We start from the raw sequence: 21,824 nt of genomic DNA, 5'->3' as shown, positions 1-21,824 counted from the left end.
CACACACAGGAGTTCCTTCACTCCCCACCCAAAGTTCACATTTGAAGCTCAGGTTAAGCTCACAGTCAAAGCTCAGGTCAAATTCAAAACCATGGATATGTGACATACCCTACTGTGAATATTGAATTTGGTGCTTATTTTTAAACTGCAGATAGTGAAACCACTGTTGATGAGGTCTGCCTATATGTCTTGTTCTAGCCTCTTGCTTGGCTCTAAAACTGGGTTGGTGCTAGTTCCCATTTATGTACAGTGGGAGCTTTCTAATACAGAAGTCATTCATATCGATTCTAAATGATTGACTTTTCTTTTAAAAAGATCAAGTGCCTAGTCTTATGGAGGGAAAAGTTTTTCTGCTAGATGTTTAGAAACAAAAATTGTTTGTTGTCAAGGAGATTTGCTCATCACAAAGGTCTGCCTTTCATGATAGGAATAAACCAGACATTCTTTTGGTTTCCAAGCTTACTCTGTGTAAGTGCAAATAATTCCAATGTCTATAGGCAACCCTTAAACAGAACTTTTATAACCAGAATGAAATGAAAACCAGAAATGCAATTTTGGGCAATATGTATAATCCAAGTCAGTCTATGTGAGGCTGCCTTTGTATGTAGTCTGGAAACTGCAGTTGGTACAGAATGTGGCAGCCAGGTTGGTCTCCAAATTTGACTGAAGCTGCAGCTCATGGAAATAGTAGAGGGAGAGGGTTAAATTATTGTACTGGTAAGATACAGGGGCAGCAGTTATCCCTCAGTAGTACCAAATATGGAGTCTTCCCCTTTCATCAAGTCAAGAGCTCTTGCGAATCACAGTGGTCTGATCTGTCCCTCACACTCACGTTTATATATGCCATTTTGCTTGCCAAAGAAACCTCTTGTTTTGGAGCAACCGTGCAACTGAAAAGTCTTCTTAAAGCCACCTCTCTTCAGATGGGGACCTGAACAGGGCATTTCTCCCAAATGCAGATGTTTTGTTGGGGTTAATCCCTTTAAAAAAATCTAACACCACTTGATTCAAGAGTGTACAAACAAGGGTCAAATTGGGTCTGAGCCAGTGTTCCCTCTAAGGCGTGCAACATGCTCACAAGGTTTTTTAAAATGGGTGCTTAGTTAATTTTAGATCTCACTCAGGTTGAATGGGAAGGGCCCCATTCTGAATGCATGGGTGTGCACACTCTACCTTGATGCTGCTGCCCCAAAATTCATTCCACACACACATTAAAAAGAAGAGAGAACATACTGGTCTGAGCTGCTTGTTTTCAAGTTAAAGAAAACAAATGTCTCTCCTGCTGCTGTTTAATTTCTCACATTCATATATTGTCCCACATAAAACATCTGGGCAAGTTTTTACAAATTAGAAACAATTATATATAGAAAATTAATAACCAACAACACTTTTAACACAAATTAGAAGCCTGATAAGTGTGTTTTCAAGAGTTGCTGAAAGACCGCCAGAAATCGGGAGGTTCTGGTCTCCTTTGGAAGCATGTTCCAGAGCCCTCCGCGAACCACAGCTGAGCCTCCCCGGATCTTAATAGTCAGTGGGGCTTGTGAAGAAGGTGGTGTTCTTGAACACCTCATGTTCTGTAGGCTTCACAGTCTTGGGGCTCCTGCTGTTGTTGGACTAAGACTCCCATCACCCTCAGCCAAACTTACCCCAAGTTCAGACATGCTGCCTGCCCTCTGCAAACGAGGAGAAGATGGCAAGTAGCCTCTTCTGTACAGAATTAGCCACAAACCAACTCTCTGCCAGGGGGCCTTCATGGACTTGAAACCCCACCCCCAGCTGCTAGCCCGGCAAAGGAAAAAAACCTCAGATCAAGACTTTTTTGGGAACTTGTATTTCCTCCAAAAATAAATAGATACAAATGAAGCCGGGCTGGTGTCAGAAGGCACAGAGGCACCTCAGTTGCTAGTGCATGCCCTCGCCCTCCTCCTCACTAAGGAGGGGGCTCCTATGCCTGACCCATGGCTCTGGGACGTGGGGGTCATATGTCCATTTGGGGAAAACCCGCTTGTAGAGGGTCATCAGCACAGTGTCCTGGGACTTCAGCTGCCCGTCAAACTGGCACTTCATGTGGCCGTGGGTACCTGGAGGAGGAACAGGTTTTGGAGTTAGCCCCTGCAATATTTCTTAGAGGAGGAGCGGGCTGGTGGCCCACGTGGCTTGCAAGCCTCCCCTCTGCAGAGGCCTAGCCCGCTTACCCAGAGGCTCTTTAATGTGCCCTCTCCGACCCCACTTCGTGCGGAGCGGCACCGGCTTGAACCACAAAACATCCTCTGTAGGGTGGGTGAGAGAGAGAGAATATGAATCAATGAGAACCGTCAGGAGCAGCTCCGCTATCAACTTCTTTTGCAACATGCCATGTTTCCTTTCATTTCGTGCAGAGCTTCACAAACACCCCCAGCCCGCCGCAAAAGGTATTGTTGGATTACAACTCCCTGCTGAGGATCATGGGAGCTTAGTTTGTCTTGCATTAGCGAGCATGAGCTGTCTCCTTGGATAAGCAGGGATTCCCTTGGTTTGATTCGGATGGGTGACTACATGCAAGTGCTCTAAGATATTCCCGTCAGGGGATGGGGCCCTGGCTGAGTGGCAGAGCATCTGCTGTGCAGGAGGTCCCAAGTTCAGTCCCTGGCAGCATCTCCAGGTAGGGCTGGGAGAGAGTCCTGCCTGAAACCTTGGAGAGCTGCTGCCAGCCAGTGTAGACAAGACAGAGCGAGATGGACCAAGGGTCTGACTCTGTGTAGGGGGGGGAGGTTTAGGAAGCCCCAGCTTCATGTCTCCCTTGGAATGCAGGCCTTCCATCAAAGCAGAGGGGTGCTGGGTGCATTTGAGGAGGAGACCGTGAGGGCCAACAGGCCTGGTGCCTGCCCCAGAGCAACAGGACACAGACACACACCCTGCCCCGCAACTTGCAATTCTCAGCAGTTTCCGAGCAGGGGAAACAAGACAACAGGCCTTTGTATCGGGGGTAGGGTGGAGCTCTCCCTTTCATATTGTGTTTGGGGCAGGGGAGCTTGCCGCCGGCACCACCCCCTGCCAACAAGCCAATCAAAGCAGCATGTGTTGGGGCTGGGCCTCCATGCTGCCCACAGGACCATGATGCGTCCTCTGCCACTGAGCTCAGGAGTCGTTCCTCGCCCTCCCCCGGCCGCACCCTCCAGGACCCCTACCTCTGTTGAAGAACATGTAGCGCACAACTGCCATCTTGACGAGGATCTTGAACGGGTGGCCGCTCAGCACCAGCCGCTTGATGACCAGCCTGTTGGGGTCAACGCTGAGCAGGGAGCCAGTGGCTAGAAGGCTGTGTGACCCTACACACACACACACACACGCGGGGTGGGGGGGAGAGGGAGAGGGGGAGGGAGAGAGAGAGAGAGAGCTGTTGACATCCTCCAGATCATGTTTTGGAGCTTATCAAGGTCCCTCCTTGCAAGTGGACCTGAGGTCTGGTTACAGTTACCAGCAGCTTGTTCGTTCGGTGGCAACTCGGGACTGGGCCTTCTCTGTGGCTGCCCCGGGGCTCTGGAAAGTGCTCCCTGTCAAAATAAGCGCTTCTCCATCTCAGGCCGTCTTGAAAGAGACCTTCCACACACACCCGTTTTCTTAATTTCAAACGGCTCATTTTATTTCAAAAGTGTTTTACTCACTTCATCCTGTTTTAGAATGGTTGTATTGCAAATTATATACACCACCTAAGGGGGTGTATTAATACGACAAACTGATTTCTCACAGAGACGGCCCTGTCCCAGTCGCCAGCGGGGCCCGACTTACCGTCGCTCCTCTGCTGGAACAGCAACACGGAAGCTGGCGGGAAGGTGATGGGGGCGTAGATGGTGGCCACCGTGGCCGTGTCGGCACGCAGAAAGCGCTCCAGCTTGTGCTTGTCCGCTGAGGAAGGGGAGAGGGAGGGTCAGGCTCAGCATCTCTCCTGCACACTGAGCTCCCTTTGGAAACCCCACTCAAGGCCTCCTTGGCGCTTCCCAAGGGCTGATCAGGGACAGCTGCTCCCTTGGCTAAGTGTGAGAGAAGCACCGTTCCAAGACGTGCCTCTCTAGCAGATCAAGCAGGGTTCCAGAGCTCCTTCCCAGCCTGCGATCCAAAGTCCTGCCCCTGGAGATGCCAGGGAGAGAGAACCCGAGATCTTGACATGCAACCTTTTCCAGGCCCTTTCACGAAGCCTACCCCAGACTGAGACAGGCAGACACTGCAGGGTCAGAAATCTGGGGTAACGGACAACACTCTCCCACCTGAGCTGTGCTGGGAGTAGAGAGGGGAGGCCCGGAAACGCCGGAAGCCGCAATGGACGATCACTTCCTCTTTGGATCGGACGGGCTCGCTGTTGCCTGGGTGGCGTCTCACCAGGAGGTTGAGCACCGACATCTGCAGACCAGGCAGGAAACAAGGAGGAGGAGGAGACCTGAGCCCCCTGCCAGGCACAGGCAACTCTCGCCCAGCACAGGGGGAGGGATGAGGGAAGCCTCAGGTCACAAAAGGGTCGTCAGTGGGCATCGGACAGGTTCAGACATTGCGGTGAAGAGTCATCACGGGCTTCTCCGGCCTGGCTTTAGGACAGTGCATAAGGGGCCGTGGCCAGGACTCCTCCCCACCACTGGCCACAAAAAATGCCAGCTTCTCCCCCCAGCCCCTCGGATTCACCTTTTGTTCATGGGGAAGCAACGTAAACAGCACCAGGGGACGCCGCTGCTGAAAACTCTCCATGACAGAGACGGGGACGTTGCAAATGTGTAGCGTAACATACCAGCCGACCTGCAGAAAACAGAGTCATCAGACCTGGATCCCGACACCCTCAGAGGGAGGCAGAAGACACTCATATTTCACTTCACAGAGTGCAGCTGGCTATTGGGGACGGTGGGTCAACTTTCTGCCCATTAGATGGTTGATTAGAAACCTTTCCTTGCCTCCAGAGAATTCTGAAAGTCTCCCTAGACCAGGGTTCCTAACAGGGATGCTTGAAGGGCTCCCAGGGCGCACTCAGAGCCCTCCTGCCACCACGCTATTTGTTCCCCATCTGGGGACCGCCAGCTTCAAGCCGACACATCTGTAGCAATGCAGACGCTACAGAAGGGGACACCCTCCCCCTCAACTCCTGACTGGCTGGCCACATGCTGGAGCTCAGCAGACTCCTCCCCTCAGCCTGACAGGCTTCAGCAAAGTAGTACTGAGTATTCCCGTCTCCATCAACAGGACAAGGAACCATCCCATTAATTTCAGTAAAGAAGCCTATTAGTGTGGATGCGAGTTGGTGACAGGAGCAGCCTCTCTCCCCAACTGTAACACTTCAATTTGTTCATGTATGTACAGTGTGTGTGTGTGTGTGTGCGCGCGCGCGCGCACATAAACACTTTCTCAAATGTTAAGAGTTATAAGACGTGTAAGCAAGTGGAGTAGCCTGCCCCATATCTGTACATCTAACATTTGTGTGTGTGTGTGTGTGTGTGCGTGCATGCACACAAATCCCTATGGGGTCCCTGAGCTGAGGTTTTGCGACAGAAGGGGCACATGTCAGGACCCTAGAGGAGTTGGCTTAAGCACACACAGGCTTGCCTCAGCTGGTGCCGCAAGCAGTGGGCCAGCCAGAGAAAGGCTCCTTGCTCCCGTTCCTGACAGGCTCTCCTCCTCCTGCAGGCACCTTCAAGCAGGGAGGCCTCGCTCACTTCCCTCCGGCACCTGCAGTGAAGCTGCTGAGGGGAGCTCCAGTGCAGCCAGTCCCATCCCAGCGGCCAGGCTGGAGTCCCCTCCTTTGGCCTACAGCGCTCGCAGCAGGCTCCTGAGGCAGGCCAAGCACTGTGTTCACAGTATCTTTGGGGGCCCACAGCAGAGCTGCCTGGCCCAAGCCCCTCTGGGGGATGCCCTCACCGCAGCTCCGTCGCTCTCCTCCTTCTCCAGCTGCCGGAAGACATGTTTCCTCATCCGGGAGAAGTCTTGGAACTGGAAGATCCGGGCGTAATCCCAGGGAAGGTTTTCTTTGGGGTCCCACGGAGATGTCCGGAAGCTTTTCAGACCCCTGTACTTCTGGAACCTGGGAGGCCAGAGGAAGTCAGCTCCCCTGCCTGCGCCTTGATCCCACCCACCTGTCCTCACCTCCCTCCCCAGCCCAGCTGCCAGCTGTAACAGCAAGTGGAAGGAGGTTCCATACTCCCAGAGGGGCTTGTGGCAGAATCAAGGCCTGGCCTTGGCAGACTGAACCAGCCATTCTAAACGTGGCAGAGTGGAGCAGGCTCGGCAGCAGATCAGAGTTGCTTCTCTGGATCTCCCCATCCTGCCAGCGGGAGGTTCTTACCGGATCCTGGCAGGCACATCCCGGGGGGTGTCCACCTCGTCTGGGAACATCTCCTCCTGCCGCTCCTGCCTGTACTTCTCGAGCATCACTTCCTCTTCCTCCTCCATCTTCTCATTGTCCTGCTCAGTCTCTGGCAGAGTCATGGTCTCACATTCTTCTTCTTCTTCTTCCTCCTCCTCCTCCTCCTCCTCCACACTGCCACTCCCATCCTGGAACACAAGAAAGCAGCCTGGCTAGGCTTCGGAGCTAGACAGACAGCAAGGATGTGCCTTGTACATCAGCTGTCTGGAAGACCAGTCGGTGAAAAGGCAGGAGAGAGATCTTTGGACTAAAATATCAGTACAGATCCTGCTGGGGACAATAGCAACACATGGGAAACCTCAATGACGACTCCTGGTGAGTGTGCTCTTGAGGTCGTCGGCATGAATTGTCCCCTTTGCTAAGCAGGGTCTGCCCTCGTTTGGATTCGAATGGGAGACTACTTCTGTGAAAGCACTGTAAGATATCCCTCTTTAAGGATGGGGATGCTCTGGGAAGAGCACCAGCCTGCTTGCATGCAGAAGGTTCCAAGTTCCCTCCCTGGCAGCAGCTCCAAGATGAAGCCGAGAGAGACTCCTGCCTGCAGCCTTGGAGAAGCCGCTGCCAGTCTGTGCTAGAAGGCCCAAGGGTCTGGCTCAGTAGAAGGCAGCTTCCTGTGTTTCTCCTTCCATCCCTGTCTGTCTCTACCCTGTAAGTGATGCAAGGTGGAAAATTTTCTACTACGTGAGGTTTTCTACCCTGTAAGTGATGCAAGGTGGAAAATTCCACCTGTAAGTGATGCAAGGTAGAAAATTTTCTACTACGTGAGGTTTTTTTTAATGGAAAATTTTCCATTTCTAAAAATGCATTGTTTTATTAAATTAAATTAGCAATACAATAGGCTGGTTCTCATGAGAGGAGATGGGCAGGACAGCACCATCCTAGATAGCTCTTGTACCCAGAATTTTACACAGGAACATAGAGAGCTGCTAAATACCGAGTCAGAACATTGGTCCATCTAGCACAGTAATGTCTACACCAACTGGCAGTGGCCTCTCCAAGGTTGCAGGCAGGAGTCCTTCAGTGTTACACTAGTCTCCCATTCATATGCAAACCAGGGCAGACCCTGCTTAGCAAAGGGGACCATTCATGCTTGCTACCACAAGACCAGCTCTCCTCCCTTCACAAGGTTAGAGGAAAAGCCGCTCAGCCCCGTGTGAAGCTCCCACACAATCCGTTCCCCCTCTGCCAACCTAGGTTTTTATCACAGACAACAGAAACTGGGAGTGCCGACAGCTCCAAAAGCCGGGTAGGACGCTTGTCCAGTTTATGGTTGTGAGAACAAGCTAGACAAATGGATAAAGCACCAGGAGAAGATCTGCGGAACAAGTAGAGCTCTACTGCCACGGCCTTCCACCTGCCCCCATTCATCTCTCAATGCCGCTTCCCTTCCCCACAGCGACGTGTGCCCCACACGAGGAGGAGGCCAAGTAGTGCACAATCCTCCCCACGGGCCCCCGCTTCCCTGTGATTTGGAGAAGGGAAGAAACAGCGAGTGTCTCCCCCGTGCTAGAAGTTATGCAGAAGGGAGCGGGTCGTTGGCAAGGAAGAGGGGAGGTGGGCTGGCAACCCAAGGTCCTTGTGGCCCCCCCCCCAACCTTCAGGCTTCATTTCTGCGACACCCAGAACCAGCTTATTTGGCCCTCCCTTCCCTTCATAAAAACTCTCAGCAATGGCAGCACTCTGTCTGGCCTCTAGCCAGGCAAGGAAGGAAACAGCACCGATGCCAGTACCTGGGAGACAGTCTCTTCCATACAAGCGTCTTCCTCCTCCTCCTCCTCCTCCTCCTCACTGCCATCGTCTCCTTCATCCTCATCCACGATCCAGGCAGCCTGGTAGACAGACGTGCCTTTGGGGACCCTCTTGGTCACTTTCTTGCTCTGCTTGAGGGCCTCTGTGGGTGTTGCATAGTCAGAAGCCAAAACAACGGATCACTTGTATTTTACAGGTAACTAAGAGAGGAGTCGTCAGCACAAGGCCAATCGTGGAAAAGAATGTTTAAATGTCAATAAGAGAGTCAGCAAGCTGGGTCAGCACTCTTAAGCATGCAGTCCCATTTGACAGCTGGGGAACGCAGAGGCCGAGACAGACAACTGGCCTGTGCCGACTCAGAGGTTTACAGACTTGCATTTTTGCAGCTTTTGAGCATCAGAGAGTCAGAAGCCTTTGATGCTATACAGAGACCCCAATTTACCTTCTGCCAGACCCCAATTTATGAGCACATAATCAGTACCCATTAAGCCAAGACCGTGAACAGGGCTTTGGGCACTCTGGGGTAAAATACGTGCAAAACTCTGAAACTCAAGAAGGAGGGCAATTACGAAAAGCCTTATTTTGCACTCCTTTTTGCCTGAGTAGCCATGGGGGAGCATCATCTTGGAGGGCAGCTGGAAGGGAGGTATACTGCCCCAGCCCCCTCTAAGGGACAGACTTGGCCAACAGCACAGAAGGGGCAGGATGGAGAGAACCCCTCCCAGCAGTTTTCAACTGACCATCTGCCTCTCGGAGCTCCTCCTTGGTGGGCCAGGTCTGCTCGCCATCCATGGGGTCCGGGACCACCTCCGACTGCAAAGACTCTTGCTGGCTGGGGTCCGCTCTCATTAGTACCTTCACACCTTCCTCCATCTCAACTGCGCCACTGCCAAGGTCCTCCTAGGAGAGGGAAGCACAAAAGCCTTCCATGTGGAGGACTGAAAAGCATCTTGTGTTTAAATGCAACCCCATTCAGCTGACAAGGCTACCGCAGCGGCTTATGTAAAGAGTTAAAGATCAAGATGCAAGACACCAACACAGAGCAGCAAGCTGTGGTGCATTCGGTCAACACCCCAGTGTTAAAACCAGATAAAACAAATAGATCTGACGCACAAATAAAAAGGACTCCACCTGGCCCTGAAAGAGAGATCCAACCTGCTGCCAGGTAAGCTTCCTTGGAGAGGGAGTTCCAGAGACAGGACCTTTTTGGTGGTGGCCCCTTGGCTCTGGAATGTCCTCCCAGAAGAGCTTTGCCATGCTCCATCCCTTAAAGTATTTTTTAAAGGATCTTAAAACTTCCTTGTTCACAGAGGCTTTTTGGTGTGTTTTACTACAGCCTGAGGGGTTTAATTGGATTTGTTTTAATTCTACACTGTGTTTGTTTAATTTTTTATTTTACTGTTGCAAACCGCCCCGAGCAGAATTGTACTGGAGAAGCAGGATATCAATATTTTAATAAGATAATAATAATATAAGTATTATTAATAGCAGCAGCATTTGAACACCAGGCTAGTTTGCACCACCAGTAACTGGGCAGGACATTTCAGGAGCTGTGCCCGCTCCCGTTTTGTGATCCTGTGTGAGTGAAAAGCAAGGAAGGAGGCACCAGCAGCAATGGTGTGCAAGGCTCCCACTGGGCTGGAGGGCTTTTTCTCCTTCCTCATTCAACAGCGGAACAGGACAGAGCCCTCCGGCCCAGCACGAGCCGCACCGATGCTTGGTTCCCCCGCCTCCTGCCTTGCTCTTCACAAGCCCAGGACAGCAAAATGGGAGCGCACAGGACTCCCGAACATGGGTCGGTCCTCATCTATCACTGGTCGTGAGAACCAGCCTACTCTCTCCAGCCACCAGGCCTCCAGTGGTTGGGCCCCCAAGAACCTGAAGAGTGTTTCCTCCTCGCCTATCACAGATAAGAGGATAAAAATGGGCCCTGCTGCAAAAGCTCTCTCTAGTCCCCCACTGTTTCCCACGGTGGGGGTCAACCAGATGCCTGGCTCTGGGAAATCCAGAAGCAGGACCTGTCGGCAGAAGAGCCCCGTTTGCTGTTGCTTCTGCAGAAGTCAGTCAAGCTGCCTTTGAACCTGCAAGCAGCATATCGTCACGGTAGCCAGCAGCCATGGATCTCTCCTCCATTCATCTTCATGTCCGAGCAGGTTCACAGAGGGTCCTTCCGGGCCTTCCTCCCTGCTGCCAGGCCTCCAGGCTGACTGCAGGCCACATTCCTTCTCCCCGACACCCCACCCCTTGTCCAATCTCACCCATCCGAATCCCCTGCAGGGCAACAGAACCCACCTGCAGCTCGGCGTCCTGGCCATTGGCTGGCTGCCGCTTGATCACCCGGGGGTTCCGGGCAAAAGGCTCTGCCGGAGCATCCACCTGGCTCATCTGGAAGTCTCCATGTCCCACAATGTGCACCAGGCAATTCACATTCAGGCTGTGCCCCCTCACGTAGCCAGAGACCTTCAGGGTTCCCACCAGGGCACTGTCTGGGCTGGGCACAAATTCGGCAGTGTCAGCCAGTAGATGGGCTCGCCGGTCTCGGAAGGCCAAGCGCCGCTGCTTCTGGATAGTGAGGTGCTGCAGCAGCAACGCAGACTCCTGCTCCGTGTTGAGGGGGAAGAGCTTGGCCTCGGGGAACCTCTTCTCAATGGCTTTGCTCAGCTTCTTCCGGGCATCGAGTTGCTTCTTTGGCAGCTGGTCGGCAAGACCTTGAACAGCGAGGCCTAGAGGTGACAAGGAGAAGCAGCGCCAACGTCAGCACAGCTGCTATGACCAGCAGCAGAGACACCACGGGAGCCCAGGGAAAAGCTCTCTCTGAGACAGAGCAGACCCAATGCATAAGACACCAGCAGACGCCAGGCAACGCCGACCTCAAAAGGTTGGCCTGGAATTCCACGGCCATCCCCTCGGCCTCTCTGCACCGGATGGTGGAGGGCAGGAGTCCCTGTATGCTCAGCATTCAGCTGACACCCACACAGCTCCTCCAGGAGGAAAGTGAAGACTGCACTTTTTAGCCAGGCTTTTGGCCAATGAACTGGCCTTGGCTCCCTTTAAACTTTTCATCATTCTGTTTTGCTATGTTTTATTGCTTTTATCTTGTTGTTAACCGTCCTGGGGTCTTAGGGTGAAGAGCGGTATATAAATATTTAACAAACAAGAACAGGTATTGCCAGATGGGAGCTGTCTATACTTACAACCTTAGGAGTTGTAAGGTTAACATTTACAACTGTAGGGGTTGTACGATGAACATTTTAGGATTCTCTTGTGCGTGCTCATATTTATTTAAAATCTATATATTTAATTTGCTAAGACGTACCCAGGGCTAATCCCGTGCGTGGCAGCTCTCGCGAGAGTTCTGGCGAGAGAGGGTTGCTGGAAGGGCAGCTGCTGCTGAGGAGGGAGGGAGGGAGGCCGAGGAGGCGGCAAAGAAAGAAAGAGACACGGAGCAGTGGCATCCGCCACCACCGAGTCTCCTTGCAAGGAGAACAGCTGCGCTGGGGCGTACGGATGCACTGAGGACCATCTGTGCAGGCTGGAAGGGAAGCCCCGGCTTAGCCATCCTCCTTGCGAGGAGACTCAGCAGTGACGGATGCCACTGCTCAGTGTCTGAGGGGAGAGCAGCTGAGGGGGGTGAGTGAGCAATGAAGTCTAAGAGCGCAAATGCTCTGCGTGGGATAAGCTAGTTCATTATATGCTGCCTCCTCCAAAGACTCTAGGCAGAGGACAACCACCATACCAATAACAATTAAAAATAAACTAAAGGGTAAATGTCTGGCGAAACAGGTAGGTCTTAAGAAGGGCCTTAAAAGCAGCTAGGGAGGGGGGTGAACAAATCTGCTCATGTTATCACTGAATCCTATATTTCAAGGTTTCTTTTGTTTTCTTTCTCCCTCTTTGCTTCCGTGAATGTGTCAAATCCCCTTTTAATAAGATCGTCGGGCCACGCAGCTTTCCTGCCCCCTCTGTCCTAACGAGGCTCAGAGTTGCTGCCCAGCCAGAGGGCATCCCCCTCGCTACCGAGACTAGCACCCCTTGCTGCCATCCCTGGCTCCTAGCCTGCCAGGAAGAACACAGGGGAGCAAAAAATTCCCCGCCAGCACGCCTGCCTTTCAGTCCACACTCACCATAGCTGGGAAGGCCCTGTGCAAAGATGCAGGAGAGGCAGGAATCGCCAGCAGCATCCCAGCCTTCCAGAGGATCCAGCACAAAAAGGAGGGTGTCGGCAACCTTGGCGAGGTCCAGCACAGTGCACAGGTTTCCTGGGGGGTGAGAATGGCATGGATAAGGCCGAGCATCACCTCCTGGAAAAGCTGCGTGCGTGCAGGTGTGCTGGTGCCCTTACCTGTGTCGGCAGCCACAAAACGCCAGTGCAGCTTGGAGCGGGGGCACAGCAAGGCAAAACCAGGTGGGCCAGTCTTGGCCTGGTGCACAACATCTGCCTCGCTGCTCTGAAAGAGGCCCAGAGCTCTCTGGGCAACGACTCTTGCATGCAGCGGGACCATCACCACTAGGTGTGGTGGCCCATCCTTGCGGCCCAAGTGCCGCTTCTCCGTCAGCACCTGCAACCACAGAGAACAACCAGGAATCCCTCTTGGCCTCCAGCAACAGGCGGCCTGGGCTCCCCCTCTGCCACCTCCTCTCCGCCTCTTGCTCACTCACTGCCTCCCGGTGCTGCCGGCGCAGCTGTAGGGCCCGGTGCCTGCGGTCCAGCTTGGCCAAGTTGCGGTTCTGCTGCCGGCTGAGCATCTTGGCAGGGATCCGGCCTGTGGAAAGAGAGGAAGAGGGAAGGGAAGGGAAGAGCAGCTGTCAGGGACACAGCAAGCTGCCTTGTACTGAATCAGACAGAGGGACAGAGGAAGCTGCCACATATTGAGTCTGACTCTTGGTCCAGCTAGCTCAGGATTGTCAACACCGACTGGCAGCGGCTTCTCCAAGGTTGCAGGCAGGAGCCTCTCTCTCAGCCCTATCTTGGAGATGCTGCCAGGGAGGGAACTTGGAACCTTCTGCATGCAAAGCAGATGCTCTAGGGAGTGAATGACAGGAAATGCCCACTGGAAAGCTCTGGTTCCTGCCAAATGGCCATGGAATGCATTGGATTCCATGCATTCCTATGGAAGGAGGAACATAGGAAGCTGCCTTATGTTCTTCCTGCCAAGTCAAACTCTTGGTCCATCTAGCTGAGTACCGTCTACCCAGACTGGCAGGGGCTTCTCCAAGGTTGCAGGCACTGTTCCCTCCAACAGGGATTCCCAGATGCTGTTCACTAAAACTCCCATAATCTCCAACCAAAGGCCATTGCAGCAAACTGGCAACCTCTGGTTTGGTCGTCAAGCTGTTTCCCCGCTGTGCCATTAAGTGGTGGATAGCTTCTGCCTTTTAAGATCAACCACCAACAGTAAAGGATCCAGCAGTCAAGAAATACGCCACAGACTAGCACTTGGTAGGGTAGCAATGAAGGCCTTGGAAAGGATATTTAGATGCTGTGACGTGTCTATACCTACAAAGATTAGAATCGTTTGAACCATGGTTTTTCCCGTGACACTCTATGGATGCGAAAGCTGGACTTCAAATACAGAATTTTTATTCGAGGCACAACTGACCAGGCTCAAACTATCACACTTCAGACACATTATGCGAAGACCCAGCTCCCTCGAGAAGTCCATAATGCTGGGGAAAGTTGAAGGGAGGAGAAGAAGAGGACGGCCAGCAGCAAGGTGGATGGACTCGATGACGACTGCCATGAAGGCACCACTGCAAGACCTTCAAGGCCAAGCGGAAGACAGAACATCCTGGAGAGAATCTATCGATGTGGTTGCTAAGAGTCGGCACCGACTTGACGGCACTTTATCAATCAATCAGTGTATATACGTGTGTATACACACAAGTATTTATGTTATGCCTCAAATCCCCTCCCCTCCCTCTTGCCTTCCTTCCTGTCGGTTGTCGACTGTGAACACCTCGGGGCAGGGGCCTGCCTTCTCATTCTTTGCTCCGCACCATGCACACAGATGCGAGCAGACCGTCACTAATACACACGCGCTACTTTTTCGAGATACCCTCCCAGAAACCAAGATCTCGCCCTCGCTGCGCTCAGAGCGCCCAGGTCAGCCTTGGCGGGAGCGGGAGCCTCATGAAGTCCCCCATCTGCATGGCTCCTCCCCCTCCCCGGGGCGCCCGGAGGAGCTCACCGCCCTGCCTCCTCGCGCTGCTCCCGCGGTGCCTCCCGGCCTTGTGGGGCTTGTTCTGCTGCTTCAGCGCCCCGGCCCGGTGGGCGCCTCCAGCCTGCGGAGCCATGGCCACGTGCTCCTCTCCGGGCGCCCTCCTCGTCGCGGTTCCCTTTGCGGGCCGCGCGCCGGAAGTGACGCCAGGGCGTCTCAGCGGCAGCAGCACACCCCACACTTGGAGACCCACTTCCGGCCTCCAAGGTCACCGCGTGCTCATAGACTTATTAATGATAGACTCGCACCCAGCCGCTAGCTTCCGGGAGGTCCTTGGGTCGTCTTTTTGGTTTCCAGCCCTGAGCCGGGATTTAAGCGCAGCTGTAATTGGGTAGCGGCGTGTGTCCCCTTCCCCACCCCACAAAAGGTAGCAAAGATGTCCATCTAGCTCAGTGTTGTCTACCCGGACTGGCAGCAGATGGCTTCTCCGAGGTTGCAGGCAGGAATCTCTCTCAGCCCTATTTTGGAGATGCTGCCAGGGAGGGAACTTGGGACCTTCTGCTCTTCCCAGAGCGGCTCCGTTAAGGGGAATCTCTTACAGTTCTGCTCACACATCAAGTCTCCCATTCATATGCAACCAGGGCAGACCCTGCTTAGCTAAGGGTACCAGTCATGCTTGCTACCACAAGACCAGCTCTCCTCTGGCTGGCAGATGCCTTTTCCGTTACGCTGGACCACTGGGGTGCAAATGTCCTATGTGCATTTAGCTGGGAGTAAAATCCACTGAATGCAGAAACCAGCATTGTATGGTGGCAATCCACAACATGCCTACTGGGAGGTAAATTGCATTGAAGCCAATAGCACTTTCTTCTGAGCAAAGATGGCTAGGACCAGGGCAAGTTCCACAGCACCCAGCACACTTGCTTTGAGATGGCATGCTGGATTGGGCAGCATTTACTTCTTATCTAAATTTAATATCCACTTTTCCTCCAAAGAGCCCAGAGTGGGGAACTACATACTTAAAGTACTTCTGAGTAAACTTACATTGCAATTTTCATTACTCCTCTTTTTCCTGTCTGCTGAGTCTCTAGCCCAAATGGAAATGTACAATAAAATAAAATGGTCACATCCTTGTTTGTTGTTATTCTGTCTCTCACAGCTACAATAAACCTACCATTCCAATTATAGCCTGGTCATTTCTGTGTCAGAGGGCAAACGGACAAAATCAGCAGGGGATCAAATACTTATTTCCCTCACTGTAGCATCTATGCTAGGACTGTTTCACATGAACATGTAGACGGCTGCAACAGTACAAGACAACACACTTAAAATTCCAAAAAGGGCATGGTTTTCCATTTAAAATATTTTAATTAAACTTTAAGAAAATAGTTCACAGTTTAAAGAGAAGGGGAAATAGAGGCTTCATGAACTCAAAGCATGGCATTGTTGAAGAGGTAGTCCTAGGAGGGCCTTTCTGTTGGCATAAACACATCCACAGGAACGGTTGGACAGAGTTTCTCCACTGGGTGGACCTTACTAATCTTCCACGCAAAGCCAGATATTGGAACAGTCCTAAAGGGTTTGCACCCCTAAACTGGCTCCAGGGATCTCCAGCAGAGATTGTCTACAAAGTCACTTGGTGACAATCCTAACTGGCACAACTACGCTAAGCACATCTACTCAGAAGTCAGTTCCATTCAGTCAGATAGTACTTTCTTCCGAGTAAGTGTGCTTTGGATTGCAGTTTCGGTCCCTGCATTCCTTAAGCTTAAGGCAAACCTGGCTCCCCAGATGTTGCTCTCCATTGTGGCTGGGGATGGTGGGAGTAAGTGGTCTAGCCACATCTGGGGACTCAATGTTGGGACGCCCTGCCTTCACTGAAGTCAGAAAATGATGTTGGGTTTGTACTGTAGCCGTGCTCCAAATCTGGCCTTTCTCCTCTTTGCTTCGCAATACATTCTGAGTAATTATTATACTGGAAATCATTGAGTTATTCCACAGATTCCAAGGAGCTGTGGCTATTTCCTCTCCAAAGACAACTGTCTGATGTCTTTTCCTAACAGAGTAGTCCTGTTCTCTTAATAAAGCACAGTGTCTGTTCCTACGGCATATGGCCCATTTATTTAACCCCCATGGAAGGCTGAGCCAACAACAGAAGCCATGCAAGGCCATCTTCTGCTGCCAGGGTGCTGACCCACTATGCATTCCATTCTCGAAGTATTCCTCACAATTGCTAAAGGAAGGATTGAGTGTGCTACATGTCCTATGAAGAATTCCCATTTGAAAAATGGATCCAATATCAATGCAGAGAATTCAAATGTGATTGAAAAGATTTTAATTTAGAGGTTTTTGGTTTGGGGGTGACAGTCAGGTGTTAGGGGATGTCACAGGTTCGGCTGGCGAAATCCAGGCTCTGTTGCTGCATCCTGAGGTTCAGGGCTGGGGCTGGAATGGGGCAAATCCTTTGAAATCCACATTTCTGGTTCTTGCAGCAAAACCAAGCAGCAAGTTAGATTCCAAGAAGGACAGCGCCCCGAAGAGACAGCAGGGGGTGGAGGTGGCTCACCAGAGCAGCAGGTAGGACCTGCCTGCCTCCTTTTACAGGTATCCCTCACCCCTCACCAAAACATTTCAGCGGCAGGAGGTCGGATCGTTTCGGCATCTCTCCAAAGAGGTGCCGAAATGATGCGAGCCCCTCCCTAGAAGTGTGTTCCCTGTAACAGGGATTCCCGGATGTTGTGGACGACAACTCCCAGCATCCGCAACTGCAACGGCCTTCAGCAGGGGATTATGGGAGTTGTCGTCAACAACATCCCAGGATTCCTGTTCCAGGGAGCACTGCTACGGTGGTGCCTTTTCTACAGAGGCATACTTGTAAGGCAGCCTAGGAACACAGTGCACAGTGAGGGGATTCATCCTGCAGACAAGGAGCAATGCATTTCCAGGCCACCACCAAGGCAGCACCTGCCAAGGCCCTGCCACACTTACTGCAAGGAAGGGAAGAGCCACAGCAAAGAGAGGAGCAGAAACGGTCTTCAGCACAGGTTTGCACAGTCACACCACCGAGCCTGAAAAGAAGGTCTCCCTCCTCCCCCCGGCAACACGCAGCCCTTCTCCCCAAGCCTCCAAACTCTGAACCAGAGCGATGCCAACTTTCCTCCCGAGCTCTTAAGCAGACCAGAGCTTGTTGGGACACCCTGCAGCACATCCACACCACCGCCAGTCCTCCCCGGGATGCAGCCCACTTTCCCTGCCCAGTTCCTCCCAGCAGGGTTCCTGGCAGCCCCGTTGCTCTTCCTCGCGGCCCCTGTCCTTTCCCGGCTCAAGGCTGCGGTCCTACTGAGCAATGGCGGACAAGTTCTCCTTCATCTTCTTGGTCATGCTGGGAATGAGGTCGACGTGGTCGTCCACACACTTGGACACACAGCCCTCCAGCTGCCGCTTCACCTGCGGCTCTTTGACCCCGGAGTCCAGGGAGTCCTTCGCTTTGTCGTTGCAGTGCATCGTGCAGCGCGAGAGGCGGTCCTAGGAGCAAGACACAGGCGGGGGGTCAGAGGCCAGCGCGGCTGAGACAGGGGACTGAATGGCACAAGCCGTCTGCCGCTGGACAGGAGGAGCTCGGAGGCTGCTGCCTGAACAATCGGGGCTGCGAACGGCCTGGGGCATCTTTAACAGGCGGTCTTCCTTTTGAGTCTCTTTGGAACGCAGGAAGCTGCCTTCGACCCAGTCAGACGCAGACCCTTCGTCTAGCCAGCTCAGTATTGCCGACTCTGACTGGCAGCAGCTCTCCAAGGTTTCAGGCGGGAATCTTCCCCAGCCTTACTTGGAGATGCTGCCAGGGAGTGAACCTGGCAGGTCCTGCATTCACAGCAGAAGCGCTTCCACTGAGCTAAAGCCTCTCCCCCCAAGCATAGGAGCATGTGCAGCTGCTTTGGACAGAGTCAGGCCTCTCGCCCATCATCCAGCTCAGTACCGTCTGCACGGACAGGCAGCAGTGATCCGGGGTTCCAGGCAGGCAGGAGTCTCTCCCAGCCAGACCTGGAGAAGCTACCAGGGAGTGAACCTGGGACCTTCTGCAAGCCAAGCAGGAGCTCCAGTCCTCGGCTACGGTCCTTTCACGAATGTTTGGTGCTTTTCAGGCTGGACAGCAGTTACTGCCCGATGGCTACTGTGGGTCAAGTAAGGCAGCAACATGGGGGCTGGGGAGAACACCCCTGCACCTCTGACAGCCTCCTCCACGGAGAGTCCCAGCCAGGGGCCAGGAGCGGTTGGTACCATCCACTCGCCAGGGGGTGGGGCCGCAGCTCAGTGGCAGAGCCTCTGCTTGGCAGGCAGAAGGGCCACGGTTCCCTCCCTGGCAGCAGCAGCAGCAGCATCTCCAGGTAGGGCTGGCTGGGAGAGAGACCCCTGCCTGGAACCTCCAGTCACAGGAACATAGGAAGCTGCCATAGACTGAGTCAGACCCTTGGTCTATCTAGCTCAGGATTGTCTTCACCGACTGGCAGCGGCTCCTCCAGGGTTGCAGGCAGGAGACTCTCCCAGCTTTATCTAGAGATGCTGCCAGGGAGGGAACTTGGAACCTTCTGCAGGCAAGCAGGCGTGCTCTTCCCAGAGCAGCCCCATCCCCTAAGACAGGGGTGGGTAAACCACATTGGCTGGGGATGGTGGGAGTTGTAGTTCAAAAACAGCTGGAGGGCCAAGGTTCCCTACCCCTGTCTTAGGGGAAGATCTTCCCGTGCTCACACATCTTGTCTCCCATCCAAATGCAAACCGGAGTGGGCCCTGCTGAGCAAAAGGGGGCAATTCATGCTTGCTACCGCAAGACCAGCTCTCCTCCCATGCCAAGTGCGTGACGTGGATTGTGAGCCCTTTGAGGACAGGGAGACATCACATTTATATGCTCAATTTTCCTGTGCAAACTGCTCTGAGAACTTCTGTTGAAAAGTGATATCTAAATAGTAGTAGTTGTAAGAACATCAGAACAGCCCTGCTGGATCAGGCCCAAGGAGGCCCATCTAGTCCAGCCTCCTGTTTCCCACAGTGGCCCACCAGATGCCTCTGGGGAGCCCACAGGCAAGAGGGATGTGCAGGCCCTCTCATCTCCTGCTGCTGTTGCTCCCCTGCAACTGGTATTTAAGGGCATCTTGCCTCTGAGGCTGGAGGTGGTAGTAATAGTAGTTGTAGTGTGGATAATCACAATCTGATGAGGTATAAGGCAATAAGAGAGTTTCCTGTGTCTCTAGGGGTGGTGGTGTGGGGAGCATACTTTACTCAGGCCGGGAGATGCCCAGCTTGAACTGCAAGCTTCTTACCAAGAAAAGCAGGCAAAGCAGCCCGTTTGCAGTGCTTTGGATGGGATGGGGGTGAAGGACAGATCCAAGGCTATGAGTCCTGCTCAGTTCAGAATACAGCCCCGCTAGGAAAGGCCCTGGCCCCCAAATCTGGAGGGCTGCCTAGCCCCTCCACCCAAGCCCGTGTCCTCACCTGAAACCTCTCCAGCTCCTGGGTGACCACCGCCTGCGCTTGTGCCAGGGGCGTGTGGCAGCGCTCAATGCACTGGTGCACCTGCTGCATGGAGGCCTTGCTATTCTCGCAGCAGGCTGCGCTGCACCGGAACATGAGCCCCTGCAAAGAGACGGGTGGCAGTCAGAGAACGCAAGGGAGCCTGCTGCTGGGCCAATCCTCTTTACAGAAGAACAGCCCTGCTGGGTCGGGCCCCAGGAAGCCCATCTAGTCTAGCATCCGGTTTCACACAGTGGTCCATGAGATTGATCATTCACACATTCATTCGATTTCTACACCACACTTCCAAAAATGGCTCAGGGAGGTTGGCACAGAGAATTTACAAATAAATACGATGGATCCCTGTCCCCAAAGGGCTCACAATCTAAAAAGAAACATAAGATAGACACCAGCAACAGTCACTGGAGGGATGCTGTGCTGGGGGTGGAGAGGGCCAGTTACTCTCCCCCTGCTCAATCAAGAGAATCACCACTTGAAACGGTGCCTATTGATGTCTCTGGGAAGCCCACAGGCAAGAGGTATGTGCAGGCCCTCTCTTCTCCTGCTGTGGCTCCCCTGCAAATGGTATTTAGAGGCATTTTGACTCCGAGGCTGGAGGTGGCCTCAGGAAAGCCCACAAGTGGGTCATGAACACAACATTTATTATTTCCATTTTATATCCCGCTCTTCCTCCAAGGAGCCCAGAGCGGTGTACTACATATTTAAGTTCCTCCTCACAACACCCCTGTGAAGTAGGTTAGGCTGAGAGAGAAGCGACTGGCCCAGAGTCACCCAGCAAGTCTCGTGGCTGCATGGGGATTTGAATTCAGGTCTCCCCGGTCCTAGTCCAGCACTAACCACTACACCATGCTGCCTCAAAAGCTCTCCCTTATTTTGCTTCCCTGCAGCAGATACTCAGTGGTATACTGCTTCTGAACACGGAGGCTCTATTGTCATGGCTAATACCTACAGACTATGCATGAAACTACAAATGTAGCTTTTATGGGGAATTATCTTGCTGGATCCGACGCCCATAAGTAGGGCCCGAAGGTAAGCAGAGAAAGCGAAACAGCGAGTGCCTGCTCCAAGGTCACCCAAAGTACTTCCTGGGTGAGTATGGATTTGAACCTGGGTCTTCCCAGCAGAAGCAACAGCCATTTAAAAAACTCAAATCTGCCAAGCCCCACAGTGTCTTGGCAGATCCCCAAGAGGGCTTCCAGTAGAGGAGAGGCGAAAGCACGTGAGAGACTCCGTGCGTGTATGCATGCAACGGATTCAGACGTGCGTGGCTGCACGCAAATGCCAGACCTGCATTTTCCGGATGGTCTCCCGCTCTAGCCCTTGCACCATGCCGTCGATGGCCTCCTGCACTCGGACCTGCTGAGCTTCAGCCATGCCGGGTCGCTCCAGCAGCCAAACCACGTGGAGGAGCAGGAGGGCTCTGGTTCGCTTCCCGGGTCAGCGCTCGCGGGGTGGGAGGGGGGCGCCACTCCCATAGACTCTGTGGTAGACTCACAAAGGATGCCGCACTTGAGGGTCACTTTTTAAGATCCTTTATTTCCCCACTTCCCGGAACGGAGGAGTTTGCTCACCTAGAAAGCGATGGAGAATATGGAAAGCAAAATAGGAAACAATGGCGAAATGCCTTCGAGTTCTTGAGCAGACGAGCAGCTACTGATTATGCGCATGAAGGAACCTGGAAGTCTGAGAAACACCTTAAGTCTAGGCATAAGTCTAGGAGACTAATTCCTGACCGCCAAGGATATTCATAGACGTACTGAGCATAGACTCACACCTGTGAGCAGCATCCGGGATTCCTTGGATGGCATTGTTGGTCTCCAGTAGGGCGGTGAGAGCCAAGATTTTAGCGGGACAGCCTCATTCTGCTAGTCCGAATCCCAGCTGGGACTATATCGGGCAGCAGCGATATAGGAAGGTTCTGAAAGGCATCATCTCACACTGCGCGGGAGGAGGCAATGGAAAACCCCTCCTGTATTCTACCAAAGACAACCACAGGGCTCTGTGGGTGCCAG

General features: G+C 53.1%; 2 protein-coding genes across 2 annotated transcripts; both read right to left on the bottom strand.

Moving 5' to 3' along the window:
* Positions 1-1,275: 1,275 nt before the first annotated feature.
* TSR1 (TSR1 ribosome maturation factor) lies at positions 1,276-14,500 on the bottom strand. The gene is made up of 15 exons (XM_053270280.1): positions 14,320-14,500; positions 12,791-12,894; positions 12,474-12,690; positions 12,256-12,390; positions 10,424-10,854; positions 8,872-9,031; positions 8,113-8,273; positions 6,302-6,510; positions 5,878-6,040; positions 4,657-4,767; positions 4,248-4,380; positions 3,772-3,888; positions 3,171-3,311; positions 2,199-2,273; positions 1,276-2,084 (listed from the first exon to the last, which is right to left on the bottom strand). The coding sequence occupies exons 1-15, from the start codon at positions 14,423-14,425 to the stop codon at positions 1,906-1,908; spliced, it is 2,442 nt and encodes an 813-aa protein (XP_053126255.1). The 5' UTR covers positions 14,426-14,500; the 3' UTR covers positions 1,276-1,905.
* Positions 14,501-15,637: 1,137 nt separating this feature from the next.
* On the bottom strand, positions 15,638-21,301 carry FAM136A (family with sequence similarity 136 member A). Its single transcript, XM_053268926.1, has 3 exons — positions 21,100-21,301; positions 19,774-19,914; positions 15,638-17,814 (listed from the first exon to the last, which is right to left on the bottom strand). Exons 1-3 carry the CDS (start codon positions 21,184-21,186, stop codon positions 17,626-17,628), a joined length of 417 nt encoding a protein of 138 aa, XP_053124901.1. The 5' UTR covers positions 21,187-21,301; the 3' UTR covers positions 15,638-17,625.
* Positions 21,302-21,824: the final 523 nt, after the last annotated feature.

The sequence above is a fragment of the Hemicordylus capensis genome, chromosome 8 (assembly GCF_027244095.1).
Source record: "Hemicordylus capensis ecotype Gifberg chromosome 8, rHemCap1.1.pri, whole genome shotgun sequence".
Classification (NCBI taxonomy): domain Eukaryota; kingdom Metazoa; phylum Chordata; class Lepidosauria; order Squamata; family Cordylidae; genus Hemicordylus; species Hemicordylus capensis.
This window is presented reverse-complemented; position numbering and strand designations above follow the sequence as displayed.

What these genes read in the sequence shown, in the direction of transcription:
- FAM136A (XM_053268926.1), bottom strand. Translation starts at nt 21,186, where the DNA reads ATGGCTGAAGCTCAGCAGGTCCGAGTGCAGGAGGCCATCGACGGCATG. An exon ending in AGACCATCCGGAAAATGCAG is followed by an intron (nt 19,915 to 21,099) that starts GTCTGGCATTTG and finishes GTCTCTTTGCAG; the next exon opens with GGGCTCATGTTCCGGTGCAG. An exon ending in AGGAGCTGGAGAGGTTTCAG is followed by an intron (nt 17,815 to 19,773) that starts GTGAGGACACGG and finishes TCTTGCTCCTAG; the next exon opens with GACCGCCTCTCGCGCTGCAC.
- TSR1 (XM_053270280.1), bottom strand. Translation starts at nt 14,425, where the DNA reads ATGGCTCCGCAGGCTGGAGGCGCCCACCGGGCCGGGGCGCTGAAGCAG. An exon ending in CTACTCCCAGCACAGCTCAG is followed by an intron (nt 3,889 to 4,247) that starts GTGGGAGAGTGT and finishes CCCCTTCCTCAG; the next exon opens with CGGACAAGCACAAGCTGGAG. An exon ending in GCACATTAAAGAGCCTCTGG is followed by an intron (nt 2,085 to 2,198) that starts GTAAGCGGGCTA and finishes TTCCTCCTCCAG; the next exon opens with GTACCCACGGCCACATGAAG.